We start from the raw sequence: 18,722 nt of genomic DNA on the forward strand, positions 1-18,722 counted from the left end.
GCTCACATGCTGCACTTTGGCGGCTTGGGGTTCACGAGTTCAGATCCTTGGCCAGGACCTACACACTGCTCATCAAGCCAGGCTGTGGTGGCGTCCCACATACAAAATAGAGGAAGATTGGCAACAGATGTTAGCTCAGGGCCAATCTTCTTCTCCAAAAAGCAAAGCACAACAAAACAAAACAAAATCCCTTGAAGCCTGAGATTCCACAATTTTGTGACCTGAGGATTCAAGGACTACATTCAGGAATCCCTTTGAGTTTGGTTCTAGATGCTGGGGGTCTTCCCAGGCATCCTCCACTTTGCATTCAATCCACTGCCTTTTCCCCAGAACTGTCACAGGCTCTTCTGGGTCAGTGAGAATCTCAGGGCCTTCCATACAGCAATTGGGCTCTACATCCATCCTCATTAGAATATGCATCCTTGAGGTTTCTGGGAGAGGGGAGAAAGCAGATATTTCCAAGGCATTTAGTACTTTTGCAGAAAAAAATAATCAAAGTTTTGCTAAAAAGAGAAATTTTAAATATTACTTTTATTTTGACAGAGTTTCTATGAATCCAAGACTTTCTACTGAGTCACCAAGTCAGCCACAATATAACTATTTCAACTTACTGGAAATACTATTTCTGAGTCACAGTGATATAATGATCTGAACATTTAAATGCTCTCAGTCACCTGGTACATACTGTCTTTACTTCACAGCTGCGTGCTCTTAATGATAATATTCCTCATTGCACATTACACTGTATAAAAATACCACGGGTTACAAAGTTGTTTTAATTTATGAAAGAAATGTTCAAATGTCAGGACCCTATTTCACAACAATTCTTTTTTGCCTCAGAAACTTTGCAAAAAGTAAGTAATACATGACTCATTTATTAAAAGTCCCGTGTTTTCATTGCAAATTCCTAGCCAGGCTTTGGAATTGATGCTTCCCTTCTACTATTCCCATATTCTCTGAGTCACCAAGGTTTTTAGATGTTGGCAGGAGAGCCTGTTCCTACGTCCTCATAGTGTTACACGTGGCTAGGAGGGAATGTAAGGCCAAAAGTTGAACTAGGAGTGAGTGTAAGCACTGCCCTGAGATCCAGGCGTACGTGGTCCCAGCCCTGGGCCCTGGGCTCTGCAGGGTTTCTCAAATGATGATGTGCAAAGAGATTTCTCAGGGTATTGTGAAAATGCACCCTGTGATTCAGTAGGTCTGGGATTGGGACCTGAGAATTTGCATTTCTAGCAAGTTCCCAGGTGCTGCTTTTGCTGGTTCACGGATCACACTTTGAGAAGGACTGGTTTAGTGATTCCCTCTGTTTCTCCTCCAGACACACCCTCTCCCCACAGAATGAGTGGTTCATGTGATCCAGGGAACCCGCCAACCTAGAGCCTATGTTGCTCCTTCTAAACCACACTGTGGGCTCCCAGGACCCAAGAATTCCCCCGCCCAGACCATTCTCTGGCTTGTGCACACGCCTCTCCAGTCTATCCTCCTGATAGCAGATCCTGCTACCGGTTGCACATGCCTGGGCCTAAAGGTTGACAAAGGCTCAGCCATTTGGAGAAGGCTTAGCTGCCTGGGCTAGGATGTGCCCCAGGCAGAGCCCCTTCTGGTATAGACAGAGACTGGGGAAGCAAGAGAAAACGGGTGGGCTCTGTTCACAGGGCCTTCGCTTGCCTCCTTGCCCCAGCAGGCAAATGTTGGGAGTGATCTTATGTCTGTTCATGTAAATGACAGGGAGAAATCCCATCTTGTTATACTTATCCCTGATTTTAAGGCCACAGAACCATAGCTGGGATGGTTCTATCTCATAAGGAACCATTGCATCTAAAGTGCTCTTCTTAGAGCGAAGGAAGAATTTTTTCTCCCCTTCCATATAACCCTCCACAACACTTTTCCCAGTTGACTGCACAATATAGGGGAAAATGTGTGGGCTTTGAGGTCCCACAGAATTCAGCTGAACTCTCACCTTAACTTCTTGTGTGAATTTGAACAAGTCAGTTACTTTTGAGCAAGAGCTCATTCTTGCCCACTGTTTCTTGGTCTTTATAAAGGGAATAAGAATATTTCTCCACTCTCTTACCCATTCTCCATTTTCTCCCAGTTTACTTCTAATCCTCCTTCAACCTTTAATTCAAATGCCGCCACCTTGATTAGATCAGGTGCCTCCAGCTGCTCTGGAAGTAACTGCACTCTTTTTCATTGTACTTGCAATTCTTTGTCCTTTTATATTTGTGTTTTTGTTTTGATTCGTGTCTACTGGCCCACTGGATTCTGGGAGCAGTGGTCACATCTCCTCAATCCCCCGTTGTGTCCTCTCTCCCTGGCACAGAGCCTGGTATCTGGCAGATACTAAACCCGTGTTTGCTAAATGAGTAAATGAGTTTGTGGTTATTGCCACAATTAGAGACAAAATATGCTAAGTGACTGGCACATAGTAGATGTTTAATAGGTGACCCTGATGCTTTTTCAGTGCAATTGACACTGTAATCAGGCATTTTATTTTATTTCCTCATACTTGATTCATGGGGGGGAACGGGGTGAATTTGGGACAACTACAATTTGAACTGTCCAAGTCAAGAAAAAAATGTGGTGCGATAAACTACTGGCCTGAGCAACTAGAAACATGACACACTTTTTAAAGGCTTGAGAAATGAAAGACCCATAATTTAAAACAAAGGGTAAAAAGACAGGAAAATGGCATATTTGTCTATTTTGCTTGCCCCTTACAACTCACAGCCCAAGTAGCCAAATAGTGCCTCTTCTTAAACAGCACGTGTTCACACTGACATCGTCAGCCTCCCCCTTTCTCCTCTACATCTTGAGGATTATTTTTATCCGTCCCTTTAATATCAGCCAGCCCAAATATTCTCTTGTCAAATATTTCTGGGGCCTGTACTTGAAGAAAGAAGTGATTTTCCCAAATCTGTGAACAGAACTTTTTTTTTATGTCAAAATAAACCATCTGCTTGTACAACTGTTTCTAATTACTTCCCTGCCTAGACTCTCCACTTGAGGGGTTTGGTACCAGCACCCCGCCCAGAGCCGTGCCGCTGCCCAATTCCTCGCAGGCAGCTCATCCACGCACTTGCAGCTCCGGGGTAGAGCCCGGACCTGCACGCCTGGCTGTCTGTGGGTCCGTCTGCCCGGCCATCTGCTGGTGGCACCTCTCTCTCCCGCAGCCTGCCCCCAGAGCCCCACCTTGCAGAAACACGGCGCGCCTCCACAGCCCGGGAGCTCAGCATGCTTCCCGCAGGCTTCAGGAACGTCTTGCTGCTGGCGTCCTCCCTGCTCTTCGCGGGGCTGTCAGCTGTTCCTCAAAGCTTCTCGCCATCTCTGAGGTAAGTTTGGTTTGTTATTCTTTAAGGCGGACCTGCCCTGCTTTGCGTGGCAGGCAGGGCTCAAGCTTGCAGGATGGCTGCCGAGAACCAAGAGCAGTTAGGAAGTTGGACACAGGATAAACTCTTTCCAACCTGTTCCTATTCCTTTGCTTATATCTACACTATGTGTTGCTTCACTCTTGTCCTTTTGCTTTTCCTTCGGAAAAATGCAATAATTGAATAAACATATAATTTCTTCCTATCCCAAAACATATCAGGAGGAAGTTCTGCCCTGACTTAAAGGCATGAGTACCTGTACGTTCTCGTAGCCTATAAGGCAGAATTATTTCATGGGGCCTGTATTATATTTTATAGTACGTCTTGAAAAAGACTTAGAGGCACTTTGCAATAAACTTTTAAAAAGTATAGTTCATGAGTGCCGCTTAATGCAACTTTAAAAAGCATTATGACCTATGCTATCATAACACATAAGCTCTGTTTACATATAAGTCTCTTCTTTTTCAAAAAATAATTGCCACTGGGCACGAGATAGCGACTGGACTTTTTAGAGAACTGAAAAGTCAGCCAAGTGTCATACTTTGGATTAATTTGTATTTAATCTAGATGTGCACATAGGATTCCGTGGCAAATGGTCAAGAGGCAGGGCTGGATCACCTCTGTCCACCTGGAAGAGGGTCTTATTCCTAAATGGGCAAGTCAGCCCTTAGATATTTTGGGCCATGGTCATTTCTCAGGCCATGAACCATGGGTGGTACCTGCGTGGCGCCCAGAGAAATGTGGGGCCTCAGGCTTCCTGTCCTTGGGGTTGTACGTCTCCAGGTGGGTGGGCATTGGGAGGAAACGAGGACTCAGAGCGGAAAGAGCAGTGTCTGTTCTTGACTACGGCCCTGCTGTGGTTTGTCACCCATGCAGAATCGGGCCTGGTGCCGCTTGCAGGCTGTCCCGGGCCGAGTCGGAGCGCCGGTGCCGGGCGCCCGGGCAGCCCCCAGGGGGCGCTCTGTGCCACGGCCGGGGCCGGTGCGACTGCGGGGTCTGCATCTGCCACGTGAGCGAGCCGGGCGTGTACTTCGGGCCCCTGTGTGAGTGCCACGAGTGGGTGTGCGAGACCTACGACGGGAGCATCTGCGCAGGTAAGGGGCGAGGCTGCTCCTCTGCGGGACACACCGCCCCGCAGGAGCCAGGGAGGCTCCCTTCTGGGTTTCTGCCGCTTCACAGGGCACGGGGGTGGGGACAGAACGACTCTATTCCATGGCCCTCGAGGAAGTTACCGCCAGCCGCGACGGCCTTCCTTTTGCTAGTCAATTCTGGAATCATGGTTTGTACTACTTTCCTCTGCCGTAGGGTCCAAACTCAAATGGAAATAATGTTTGTAAGTTCATTCGCTTAATTATTCATCTCACTTCCTTCTACTCTAGTTCCTTAGTACAACTAAACCACCCAACTTCCTCCCAAATGGAGTACTTTTGCTGGGCTCTCCTATCCCAATTATGAATATTAATCATAATATTTGCAGAACATACGCCTATATTTTATTTTACCAGGGGAACACAGGCGAATGTTATTTTCCTAAATTCCAGGGCAATTGAACTCTGGTTTGCCCTCTCATACTTAGAGTATAGTTCACAGACAGAAGTGCGGATCTGAGACTCTAACAAGGGAAAAATAAGCAGGCCCGTTTTTACTCAGCAGCGATTGCTTTTGTATTGTTTCATCGGCTTGAAATTTTTAGCTGTGGTGAAACTTGGTATTTTGTAAGGGTGGAGTGAAAAGAAATTCATTTCCCTTCGCATAGTTTTAAGAAGCGATTCAGATTCTGATATTGGAAAGGGTCAGGATGTTTTCTTGAGGGGACCACCCCTAACCTCTACTGGTTTCGCATGAACATGTCATTTACTTAAGGCCACGAACCTCAATTAGGTCATTGTGAATGACACGGGCACTCCGTCAGTAAAAGGACAATGCAATGCATTCCAATGAGGGTTTGGCAAATTTGCAGGGAAAAAAAAATCACAACTTATTTGATCCACAATGTAGCTAAGAATAAGAGTCCAACACTAACATAGAGAGATCACGAATGAGTTTATAGCAAAATGCTTTTTTCTTGGCACCTGATCCCAGAAGTGCATAGTGAGAATACTTAATATGCAGGCTGTTTGGCAGTGGAAAAAATAGTCATCAAAGTCGTTCACCAGGGCACAGGTGCTTCTATGTGGTTGGTTTGCCCTGTGAAGGCTGAAGTTCAACCCTTTAAAATATCAAATGCCACAACTTGTTATTTTAACTTCGTCAGCCCCACAAGCTGCGGTATTGTTAAGGGCAGCCCTCGGAATGAAAGCTAAGTATTGCCTAATATTTCATTCCAAATTCAACTGTTACCTGGCTTCTCTGACTTTTATTGCCTCTGGCAAGGCCTTTTCAATATCTTGAGTTCTGAACACAGTTTTCAGGGCATTTTGTATTGCTCTTTCACCGGAAAAGTAAGACGTGAGATGCAGCCTTCAGCCAATGGAACTATTATGGGTGCCATGAGATAAAGCTCCCCTCCTGAGGAGCCTTAGCTGGTTCCTTTCTGCAAAACCATACGGAGGGAACACTGTGGTATACAGGGCTCTTATTTTTCTCCCTTGGAAAGTGATGTGCTGTTTACTCCTAGCATCTTAGTCACTGCATTCCTTCCTCCCTGATACAAAAATGCAGCACTGAGTCATGCATGGTTTTGTTTGCTTGCGTGTGCATTCCTGTAGAAGGCGAAATACTTCTCTTTATTGCAAGACTCAATGAAGTGACCGTGTTCTTCTTCCATTCTCATCTTTCTCGCTGATGCCCGTGAGGCCTACATCTCTGCCCTTCGGGGCCTGGTGCAGAATCTACGTTTGCCTGGCCAGTGAGGAGAATCTTACACACAACACATCAGCCAACTTGCCGCTTGTTCTCAGCTTCACATTTAGCTTCTCAATTCCATCCTGGAGAAATAGTTCCAATATTGTAGCTAGGAAAATAGAAACATAGCAGGTTGTCTCTTTGTTTTTATGTGCACCTGGGCCTTCATGTCTGTGATAAACTCCTATAGGGGCTGGTAGTAGGGTAGCTTTCAGAGACCTCCCCCACCTCCGTGAAGAAAACGAAATCCTGCTCTGGTAGGGTGTCATAGAGTGGTTAAGACTATGGGCTCTGGAGGAAAATTTCCAGGATGCAGATCCCAGCCCACTTAACAGCTGTGTGAACTTGGGCAGTTACTTAAGCTTCCTGAGCCTTGATTTCTTCATCTGTAAAGTGGGAATAATAAAAATACCTACCTTACAGCATTGTTGTGAGGTTTAACTTATATAAAACATTGTGAATCAGGCTTTTCACAAAATAAGTGCTCAATACATATTAATGTGTGTGTATGTATATAACAATATTATAGCAGTGCACAAAAGATGACCTAATATGGATAGATGGATGGATGGATGGGTGGATAGAAAGATAAATAGATAAATAGCCTGGCTTTGTGTTTGTTGGGCTTTTGACGCAGTGAAAGCAATTTAGTTTTCTTGGTGTAATCTGGGTCTGTTATTGATCCAAAGCTCAAAAGGTTGAGCAAGGATAGCTATTTTGGCCCAGTCTCAGAGCAGCTGTATTAGATACACCATGCCCTTTTAAAATTAAGCCCATTGGAATTCTTATACTGTGAATCATAAGAAACATACTTATTTTAGTTTGAGCTGGTTGAAAGTGATTACGTTTACACTGTCACAAGTGGTCTATTTCTTCCCGTGTCCACTTTTCCATGCGCGTGAATCTTCCTCTGACTTCTGCAGCATAAAGGCCTGGCCCAGCGATTGTTCCTGTGGGTGCAATGTTCTAATAAGGAGTAAACTAATTTTGATGAAATATGTCTTTGAGAACAGTAAAATGTTTGGTTACATAAAAAGAAACTTCCAGTTGATATTTCCAAGGCATTTCTGGATAACTCCTCTGAACAGCTATGATTACACTTAAATAAAATGTTGGTTTCTTAAAAATCTGTACTAATCATTTTTGAAATATATCGCTTAAAAGTTTTCAGTTTTAGTAAGTGGGAAGAACTGATTCAAGTTCGCAGACCCTTATGGAGTGCTGTGTATTTGCTAGGCTCTCTGTTTGCTGTTGAAGGGCATGTAAAGATGAGGATGGTATGAGAGCTTCTCGTTGACTAGGGAGGTTAAGAGAAGTACCCAATATCTGTAGTGTAACGCAGAATATAATTTTTACAAATTTATGTGAGGGTTCCATTGATGCAGGGATTAAATATTATTGGTAAAAGTTCTTGAGAAAGAGGTAGCATTTGACATAAATCTTTAAGTCTAGGGAGGTTTTTAATCCAGAAGGTGGACTTCTGAGTGAAGAAAAATTCAAGCAAAGGCTTAGAGGCAGAAGAGCATATGGGTGTGTTTGGGGAAGAGTGAGGGATTCTAGGGTTGGCTTGGCTGGATCTTAGAGCTGTGGGGAAAGTAGTAGGAGATGTACTGAGAGTTACAGTAGGGCATATTGTGGAGAGCTTTGAACCTGAATGTGAAGTTTGCGCTCAGTTAAACAGCATATAGGAGCCATGACGCTGTTGGAACCCGGGAGGGGTGGTTAGTGCTCTGACTCGTGAAAAGTAATGTGGTGCCTGAGGACACGGCAGGTTGGGGTAGACACTTGATGGGGAGGAACTCAATTTATATACTATTTAAATTATAGTCCACCGGAGAGGGAATAAGGATAGAATTATGATGAATTTTAAAGACTGTTGAAAGGTAGAATTAATATGCTTTAGTACCCAAGGATGAGTAAGTTGATAAGTCAGTGACTGAGAGTGTGATAGAACTGACGGAAGAAAGAAGTCAGGAGAAAGAACCAGATAACTCCTAATCAATGGCTAAAAGTCCTTATTAAAGAAAAAAACACTTATTTTTATCTGGAATTACTGTAAAATGAAGAATTATTGCTAGCAGAATAAGTCTGGACTTTATTGGGGCTAGATGGGAATCTTGTCTGAACTGTGAACTTGTCTGTATTGTTAACTCTGAGCGAGTCCTTTGATTTCTCTGAAACTTAAGTTTCCTTTTCTGAAACAACATCTTTATAGATATAAAGAATGTTACGCTATGCGTGGTATTATTCAGAATAATTTATAACATTTATGTATAAATATATTTAATAATTAAATTTAATATGTTTAATGTTATATATTTATATATAGATACATTAAATAAATATTTAATATTAATATATTTAATATCCAGATAATTTTACATTTATTCAGACTATATAAACATTTTATAAACATTGATTTATATACAAACATACACAATATAAAATAATTAAAATATTATTAGATTAATATTATTTTCTTCCTTTGTGGAATCACTCTTTAGCTTTTCCCTTCTTATTCATTTTCTATTTTCTACCGTCTCTTCTTTCCTTCAGACCTTATCCTATTCTACTTGCCCACTCCTTTTCCTCTGTCCAAGCCCCCTTGGTATTCCCCATCCTTTGCTTCATTTTTATATTTCCTCTCTGCCCCTGTGAGGACACCCAGTACATGAGAGCATCACCTGCTCTTTGGTGCCCTCCCCAGGAAGCGCATGTGTTGAGCAGGCTGACTGGTTTCCACACTGCCTCCTTTCATGTGTTTTCATCATGGCCTTAGCATCTCTTATACTTTTGGAGAACACATTCAGGAGTCTCACAAAATCAGCTCACTCAGCTCATGCAAACCTCTTTTTTGAGCTCTCCTCTCTTAGACTCATCCATTTTGGGGAAATGCATCTTTTCTTACCCCAAGTAACACATAGAAGTTAAAAGTTTTCATCCTTAAACCCTCATTCACTGCTGGTGGGAATGCAAACTGGTGCAGCCACTATGGAAAACAGTACGGAGATTTCTCAAAAAATTAAAAATAGAAATATCATATGAGACAGCCATCCCACTACTGGGTATCTATCCAAAGAACTTGAAATCAGCAATTCCAAAAGTCCCATGCACCCCTATGTTCATTGCACCATTATTTACAATAGCCAAGATGTGGAAGCAACCTAAGTGCCCATCAACTGATGATTGGATAAGGAAGATATGGGATATGTATACAACGGAATACTACTCAGCCATAAAAAAGGATAAAATCATCCCATTCACAACAACATGGATGGAGCTTGAGAGTTAAATAAGTGAAATAAGTTAGTGAAGTAAGCCAGATAGAGAAAGACAATCTCTGTATGACTCCACTCATATGTGGAAGATAAACATGTAGACAAAGAGAACAGATTAATGGTTACCAGGGGAAAGAGGGGGTGGTGCGGGTGGGCAGAAAGGGTGAAGTGGTGCACCTACAACATGACTGACAAACAATAATGTACAGCTGAAATTTCACAAGGTTGTAAACTATCATAATCTCAATGAAATTTAAAAAAAAAGTTTTCATCCTTAAAGCAAGTACCAGACTTGCATACCACTTTCTCTGGTCTATACCACTTTATTTTGCCAGTACTCTGCCGCTCTACCATAGACACTGAAATACCTGGGCCTTGGACCAGGTCATCCCTGACCTGGTTAATTATCAAGAGCATATTTACAACATTATGGTATTTAGATCAAATAGTATCAATGTGACAAGTTCAGCAGTTATTTTTAAAGTAAATTTTCCCCAGAAAGAGAACGTAACGTATGGAAACAAATTTATTTGTGTTACAAGTTTTAAATTTGCAAAGCATAAACCTCCTCTATAGGGTTCTCAAAAATCGTCAATGTGTTTTGAGACAGGATGCTAAAACTGACATCCCATGTCTCTTGGTATCATAACCCCCCAAAAAGCTGCTCAGTTCTCTGGGCCTCAGACACAGATTGTTAAATCTGACCTTATGACTCGTGATCCTCAGGGCTTGGAGGTGGACAATCAATGCCATAGGAGCAGAGATACCCTATATGGGTCTTTGTCTGAAGAATTCCCTGTCTGAGGAGTTATGAAGTAAGACAAGACATTTTTCTGAGTTCCATATCTTGCCATTGTATTAGTTTTCTGTTGCTGCTGTAACAAATTACCACAAACAAAATACATAAATAGATTTACCACAAACATATATTTTCTTTTAGTTTTGTAGGTCAGAAGTCTTACATGGGTCTCCCATGGCTAAAGTGTTGGCAGGCTCCACTCCTTTCTGGAGACTTTTGGAGAGAATCCATTTCCTGGTCATTTGTTGTTGAGAGAATTTAGTTTCCTGTAGTTGTAGGACCAAGGTCCCCATTTCCTTGCTGGCTGTCAGCTGGGGGATCTCCCTTATTTCCTAGAGGCCTCTCTTGGATCCTTGCCTGTGCACCCCTACATCGCAGAGCCAGCAATAGGGTATTAGATTCTTCTCATTAGGCTGTTTCTCTGAGTTTCTTCCATTGTAATATCTCTCTCTCACCACAGCCTGGAAAAATGGTCCTGTTTAAGGACTCATGTGATTAGATTGGATCCACTCAGATAATCAAGTATAATCTTCTTATTTTAAGATTCATAATCCTAATCACATCAGCAAAGTCTCTTTTTCCATGTAAGGTAACATATTTACAGGTTCCGGGAACAAGGATGTGGATTTCTTTGGGGGCCTTTATTCTTCTGAGTGTAGCCATCCTTCTAAAAATTGCTAGAGGGATACCATGATGTACGAATGGCAAGGGAGAGAGGTTCCAACCCCGTCAATGCCTGGCTGTTCTCACATTCTATCCGGGATGAAAGTACTGAGTCTTTTCCTTCTTTCAGAGCTCATCTACGTGATTTAATTTCCCTGGTCCCAGTCTTTCCCACACCATTACTGATAGGGGACATCAGGTTTCTGCTCCAGACCGTGAAGAGTGACTTACAACTCAGCAGTTGCCTTGGTTCAATGCCTGACATTATCACTTGCAAACTGTGGAGCTGTGGGCAAGTTACTCAAATGCTTGCAACTTTGTTTCCTTATCTGTAAAATGGGGGCAGTAGTAGTATCGAACGGGGATAATACAATGCCAAACACATATGAGTGATTAGTGAGTCACTGGAGTTTTTGTGCTTACTTATGTTCAGTGCCTCTCTTCTACTCTAGCATGATCCTTGGTCCTAAGATAATTACTCCCAAAAAAGCGATTTTTCCTCCACCTTATGTCTTCCTCTGGGTCTAAACCTATGTTTCACATTTCCCCCTTTGACTTTCAGTGAGTGTTTGGAACTATCTGACCTCAGACAACATGCCTCCTCCATAGTGTCAAGGCTGGATGAGCTTTCAGCCCTGGCCAACTTGAGGAGGAGACTAAGCCACTCTCTGTGTCATGCTGCTCACTGGACATCTAAGTTTCTGACCCTCATTTCTGTCTTTATCTCAGGAGCTTAACTTTTGTGTTCCTGTCTCTGCAATCATCACCCTCATTCACACCATCATAATTGATTGTATGGAAGATTCCAGAGCTCCATCCTCAATACTGTGTGATTAATCCTTGAATCTGGAATTTTTAACCTTTTTCTTTCCGGAAACCCCAAGATTTTTACAAATTTGCAGGGTGTACATTCAGTGCCTTTCTGCATCTGACTGTTCCTTCCATTGAGATATCTGGATTTCCAGACTGTTCCTTTATCTCCTCCAAAGCATTGATCTCAAGTGAGCTGATCCCAGAACCTACTTGTTCAACTTACGAAAATGGGAAAAGCAACACAATACAAAACACAATCAAAATAACTCACTTTTACAGTGTTTTTGAATATGTAGTATACACTACTAAATGTTCTGGAGACATTGGGAGTGGGGTTGTTTAATCCCAAGAATGTAAACAATTTAAGATTGAATAGTAATCATTCTTGTTCTTAAAACTCCCAGCTACTCTTTCCTGTGCTTCAGACATCCCCTCTCTCTCCTTTCCAAACTCCTTTTCCTTGTCAACATTCCTCATTTTTATTTCATTCCCAAATTCTGCTCATTTTTGGCAAGGAGTTTAACTATTATTTCTATCATCTTGTCTCTTGCTCATCCATGGTCTTTGAACTCTTGGTTTCTATCCTACGTGTTGATGTTCTTAGATATTAAGGATATATATGTAGTAATGTATGTGCATATCTTTTCACATCTTACTTTATAATATATATGTATTGATAAATAACAAGGCCTAAGGAGATTCTCTTTATACGTATATATTCTGATTTCTTATATACACATTTACATATCTATATATGTATGAATACATATTTATTACCTTAATTTTATGCATAAATATCATATATATATGAATATATAAATATCTGTTCAAATGTATATGTGTATGTGTTTATATCGTATATATGTGAATATATAAATATGTGCACAAACATATTTATATATGTATTTATACATGTATGTGTGCATCAAAATGTTATATGCAGAGACACACATACAGAACTCATCTTTCTGATAGACTACTATCTGCAGAGGGAGTCTATTCCACTTTCAAATCTTTGTGATGCTAATACTTGTGATATAGAAGGCCCCCTTGAGATTACCACATGTGGAACCCTGCCACAAATCAGTCTCTCATCGGTGAAGTCTTTGGTGACTGTCTCTTCAAGAAATACCACGAAGACAGTGAGAAATTATATAGTTGACTCCCATTTGGATTGTCTTCTTCACCATCCAGTCAATTAAATGTTGTTAGGCTGCTGAAGTCACATTTCAATTGCCATTAATGTTGGTAAAGGAGTTGTCTTATTGTAATACGAAAACTTTGTTCAAAGAAAACAGAAAACAGCTTCTTTTCCTATTTTTTATGAATAATAGTACTATTCTTGTCACTAACGTATTTTTATGCAGTATACGTTTTACAGAGAGTTTTGAAACTACTCCCAGTCTCGTGTTCCATGCTAAATTCTGGAGTCGAGGGTAGGATGCAAAAATATTCTTGATTTTCTTATAGCTAGCCTCTGGAAGACAGTCTTAGAAATATAAAATGAATGATAAATAAATTTTCTGTATCCTCAAGGCAATAATATCTTCCTGTACTGTTTTTCATGTGACAATAAATTCTACTACAACAGAAATTTTATTCTTGGCTAAGTTCATCTGAATTGTCTAGTCAGACCTCAGCAGATAGAAAAAGAGAAATAAATAAAATAGTGAGATAAGTCAGCTTTGTATCTGTCTGGATTTAAGATCTTTTAACTTAGGAAGCAGTTTGCATCAATGGGAGGATGACTGGATTAGGAGACAGAAGAAATAGGCCATATTATACACTTTTGCACCTATCTACTATGTGATCTTGGCAAATAACAAAAATATCCACCTAAGCCTACAGTTATCTATTTATATTTTGTATAATTATCCCTCTGATGTTTTCAAAAGGAAAGTGTGAGGTTCAGGAACTTAGTGGGTAATTGGCACATTGTAGGGCTCAGTAAATATTTGTGGAGTGCATAAATAAGATTCAGCTTTCCCAAATTACTGCTATGCGTCCAGCAGTATGTTTGTGGCACAAATGCTTTGTAAAGGAGGCTGCACATTTTAATATTCAAGGATAGTGGTAATAGTGAGAGGGTAAAAGAAAGAAGACACTCATAATTATGAAGTAGAAGTTTTGATGCTGCTGGTAGTTAACAAACAAACCAAGAAGATGAAAATATGAGTCAGAAAGCCTAAGAAAACCTGGAGATGGCATTCTCCTCGTCATCCAATGAAACCACAGCCAACTTTGACTCTCCCTTTTCATTTAATCTTGTATCCTGCCAGTCTTGCTAATGTTTTTATGTAATTTTATGTTAAGTCCAGCTCCATTGTCAATGCCCTAACCCAGTTTTCCTTTCCTCCACCTTGGAACAGTAGTTAAGTTCTTATGAGTCTTTGGACTCCAGGGTGTCTCCATTCCTATCTGTCTTGTAAGCTACCACTTAGTAAATCCACATAAATGACATTTTTTCAAGTTATCGGTGCTTTTACAAACTCCCTTCAAAGACTGTTCTATTTATTCTGACCACTTATTCTGTACCCCTTCTTCTTTTTGTTTTTTTTTTGTTTTTTTTTGGTGAGGAAGATTGGCCCTGAGCTAACATCTGTGCCAATCTTCCTCTGTTTTGTATGTGGGACACTAACACAACATGGCTTGATGAATGGTGTGTAGGTCTGTACCCAGGATCCAAACCCATGAACCCTGAGCTGCTGAAGCAGAGCACACTAACTTAAACACTGTGCCACTGGGCCGGCCCCTCTGTACCCCTTCTTTAATTCACTTCACTAACCATATTGAGGGAATATAGTATGGATATCAAATCTAAACTTTGGCTTCACATCTACTTGGCTTTTAAGACCTCTTAGACTCTGGTTCCCCTTTTAATGGCAGGCACATTTCTCACCATATGTGCTCCCTCCTCTCTGGTCAGATTTTAACCTCACCATCACTTAATATACTCTTTACTACACAAATTATCACTCTGTTTCTTGTATTTCTTATGTTCACAAGTATACCAGATGCTTTTTGAATACTGGCACAATATCATATATTTTTATGGAAATTTTTAAAGCATTTATCACAGTGCTGAGTAAATAGTACAGAACTTTAGTGGCACTCTTTACTTCTTTATGTGGATTTGAATTACTGTGTAGTGTCCTTTAATGTCAACCTGAAAGATTCTCTTCAGTATTTCTTGTAGGGCAGATCTACTAGCAAAAAGGTCTCTCAGTTTTTGTTTGTCTGAGGATGTCTTAATTGGTCCTTCATATTTGAAGGATAGTTTTACTGGATATAGAATTCTTGGTTGAAAGTTTTATTTTCTTTCAATACTTTGAATATGTTATCCTACTACCTTCTAGCCTCCATGGTTTCTGCTTAGAAATTACTTGTTAACCTTATGGAGGATCCCTTGTATGTGGTGAGTCTCTTCTCTCTTGATGCTTTCATGATTCTTTGTCTTTAGCTTTTGAAAGTTTGATTTTTAGGTGTCCAGGAATGGATCTTTTTGCCCTTATCCTACCTGGAGTGTGTTGAGCTTCTTATATTTATAGACATATCTTTAATCAAATTTGGGAACTTTCTGGCCTTAATTTCTTCAAATATCCTTTCAGCCCCTGTATTTCTCTCCTCTCCTTCTGGGACTCCCATTGTTCCTATGTTGGTATGTTTGATGGTATCCCACAAGTCTCGGATGCTCTGTTCATTTTTCTTCATTCTTTTCTTTTCCTATTCCTCAGACTGGATAAATTACAAATGACTGTCTTCCTTGATCCTTTCTTCTGCCTGCTCAAACCTCCTGTTTTGCTTCTCTAATGAATTTTTCATTTGAGTTATTATACTTTTCAGCTGCAGAATTTCTATTCTGCTAAAGGAAAAATTCTATCTCTTTGTTGATTCTCTATTTGGTGAGATTTTGTTTCTATACTTTCCTTTAGTTCTTTTGGCATGATTTCTTGTAATTCTTTGAATATATTTAAAATAGCTGACAAAAGTCTTTGTCGAGTAGTAGTGTCTGGTTGACTTCTGGGATAGTTTCAGTTGACTACTTTTTTTTTTTCTATACATGGGCCATCCTTTCGTGGTTCTTCACAAGTCTGTTAATTTTTTTGTTGAAACTGTGTATTTTAAATAATACAGTGTGGCAAGTCTGGAAATCGTATTCTACCTCCTCCCTAGGGTTTCTTATTGTTGCTACTTGTTGTTTGTTTAATGACTTTTCTGGACTAATTTTGTAAAGTGCATGCATTGTTATGTGTGGTCATTGAAATAGTTGCTCAATTAGCATAGGAACTTAGCTAATGATTGGACAGAGATTTCCTTAAATGTCTGGAACCAATAAGTCTCCCTGTCTTTGTCCAGTGGCTCTGTGTGCATGTTGCAGTGTTGCAGCAAGCCTTCAACTCAGCTAGGATGTTTCAACTCTGCCTCAGTTTTCACTTCTTGCTCGCCTAGAGCCTCAATGTCAGTCATAAGTGATGACTTAGGACTTTCTCAGTTTTCCCCTGAGCGTGTGCATAGCTCTATGCATTCACATGGCCTTCTGGATTCCCAGGAATATTGGAGCTTTTCAAAGCCTTTATGGGCATCTCTTTTTCCAGCTTTTTCTTTTAAGTTTGTTAGTTAGTCTACTGTCTTCTCTGTTATCCTCTTTGAGGATAACAGAGAGCTGTGAAGTTAAACTCTTGCCTGTAATAGTTTTCTACAGATGCCTCCCAGGGAAAAGGCTTTTCTCACTGATGAGTTCCAGGTCAGGTAAAATACAGAGAGCCTTGCAAGTGAGGTAATTCAGGGGGAATAAGCAGACAGATAAAATAATGATAGTCTTTTGAGAATGAGACTTTGAAAGAATTTCATTCCTGTTCTGCTTCTTCCAGTGACTGCCAGGGTGCTAGACTTCACTGTAAATATGGGCTGTTAATTTTCAGGGCTTCTATGGACATTTAATTAATTTCCAGAGTCTGAAAAAGTTGATTCTGAAAAAAATTCTGAGAATTTTTTCCAGTTTTCTTATTGCTTTTATGAAGGAGAGAATTTTCAGAAGTTCTAATTCTGCCATTTTTGCTGACTTCTGATTAGTTTTTATTTTGAGAATCTTACTCTCCCAGATAAAGACCCGATTTTTCAACCCTTCCCCCTTCTGAGAGCCAAATGTGGATATGTGATGAAATTCTAGCCAAAGAGATGTACTCAGAGATGTTGTGACAGGACCAAAAGGGAGCTGACTTGCAAAGAGATATTTGTTTTGCCTGTCCACCTTTCTTCCTGCCTTGTATACACCTGGGCTTCCAGCAGCTCTTTTGAATCAAGAGATGAATATGGTGGCCACCTATGAGGATGGCTTAGCCACAAGCAGGAATCTGGCTTTTTGGAGACACTGTAGTGCTGCCACTCCAGTCCTGGACCGCCTGCCTCTGGACTGCTTTATGCATGTAAGAATAATAGACTTTTATGTTGTTTAAGCCCCTGTCATTTTGGAGTTGTCTGTCATTGGCAGTTAAATATAACCCTATCTGAAACAATGGTTTTATTTAAAAAGTTCAAGTCTATTAAAATAGGGCGAGGATAGAATATGTACCGTGGTTGAGAGCTTGAGCTCATGAGACCAGTAGGGCTGGATTCCACACCAGTTTGCCTGCTATGTGGGCCCCAACAGTTTTTGTAAACTCTGTAGGACTTAATTTGCTCATCTCTAACATGGGGTATAATTAACACTCTGGGGAGGGGTATTGCAAAGTTTAAGTGAGAAAATACACATGAAGGACCTAATAGAATAACTGCCACATAATTATCATTCTAAATGGTAGCCATTATTACTGTTAATGAGCTATTATTACTAATAAATGAATGTTTACTTCATGGCTGGAAGACATTTTTGATTTTTGGCTATTAGATGAATATTAGCTGGATTGTTATTTTGGGGGCCACTAGCCCTGTGAGATGCTCACACTGGGATTTATGCACCAAGAACCTCAGCCTACAGAGATAACATCACTTTCACACTGGCATTCACATACCCTTGCGGCCTCCACTCAATGAATGGAACAACAGAATCTCTATGCTGTTTAAAATTATTTTTTCACCTCCATTTATTGCTAAATATACACCTTAAGTGCCTAAGCTCATGTCATTGAATTCAAGTAAGTTAAATATGTGCATGCTGTGACTCCCTTTTAGTCTTATGGTTAATCATTGCCTCTAGTGTTGATCATTGTTAAATTTAGGGTGTATATGTCCACATTTTCCCATGATTATATAAATATGTGTGTTATAAACACGTGCACATGCACACACACTCAGTTCTTTCTCTTTCTCTTTCTTGTTTTTTCCTTAAGAAGATATCATGGCCCTCATTTTAGTTTAGTAGTATATTTATGATTAAGAATTTTAATAGGTATATGATGTTCTATAGTATGGATGTATTACTTTATTAAAATATTTGCCTATTAGTGGACATTCTGATCGTTCTCAGTTTTTGTTATTTTTGTGCATTTTGTTTTTTGAGATAGGAGGACTTTAAACAGTATTTTCAAACTCCACTTTAAAATTGTACATACATATTTGCACACATACATGCACACAGCTCTCGAGCACTCTGGCTCTTGCACGTGCACGTAGACATTTCCACTAGAGTGAGCTGGGTTCCAAGGCACGTGTAAGGCAGTCACCAGCCAACAGAAGCCTTATTAAAAGTGTCTTTGTACATGGCTGATCTTGGCAAAGAGAAGCTTTGAATCAGGTGGAACTGGGAGATCTGAAGCCTTTGTCCTTTGGGAAATTTAGATTCCAAGTCTGGCCTGGGCTTCAAGGTCAAGAGTCACATCTGACACAGGAAGAAGCGTAGTGCTCCCGGGATTGAGAGTACCGGGGGATTTTCCAGGGTGGTTTAGGCCCCCGCATGGGAAAATTCTCAAGCTATTTTCCCTGAACTCTTAAATTGGTAAAGATAGAGAGCTGCAAGAA

General features: G+C 40.6%; 1 protein-coding gene across 1 annotated transcript in view; it reads left to right on the forward strand.

Moving 5' to 3' along the window:
• The first annotated feature begins 2,807 nt into the window (after positions 1 to 2,807).
• Positions 2,808 to 18,722, forward strand: part of ITGBL1 (integrin subunit beta like 1) — a 206,385-nt gene continuing 190,470 nt past the window's right edge. Inside the window, exons 1-2 of the mRNA XM_014839412.3 lie at positions 2,808 to 3,332; positions 4,245 to 4,462. Coding sequence (XP_014694898.3) covers positions 3,235 to 3,332; positions 4,245 to 4,462 — 316 coding nt within the window. The 5' untranslated portion in view covers positions 2,808 to 3,234. The remainder of the gene's footprint in view (positions 3,333 to 4,244; positions 4,463 to 18,722) is intronic.

Source organism: Equus asinus, chromosome 11 (assembly GCF_041296235.1).
Source record: "Equus asinus isolate D_3611 breed Donkey chromosome 11, EquAss-T2T_v2, whole genome shotgun sequence".
Taxonomy (NCBI): Eukaryota; Metazoa; Chordata; class Mammalia; order Perissodactyla; family Equidae; genus Equus; species Equus asinus.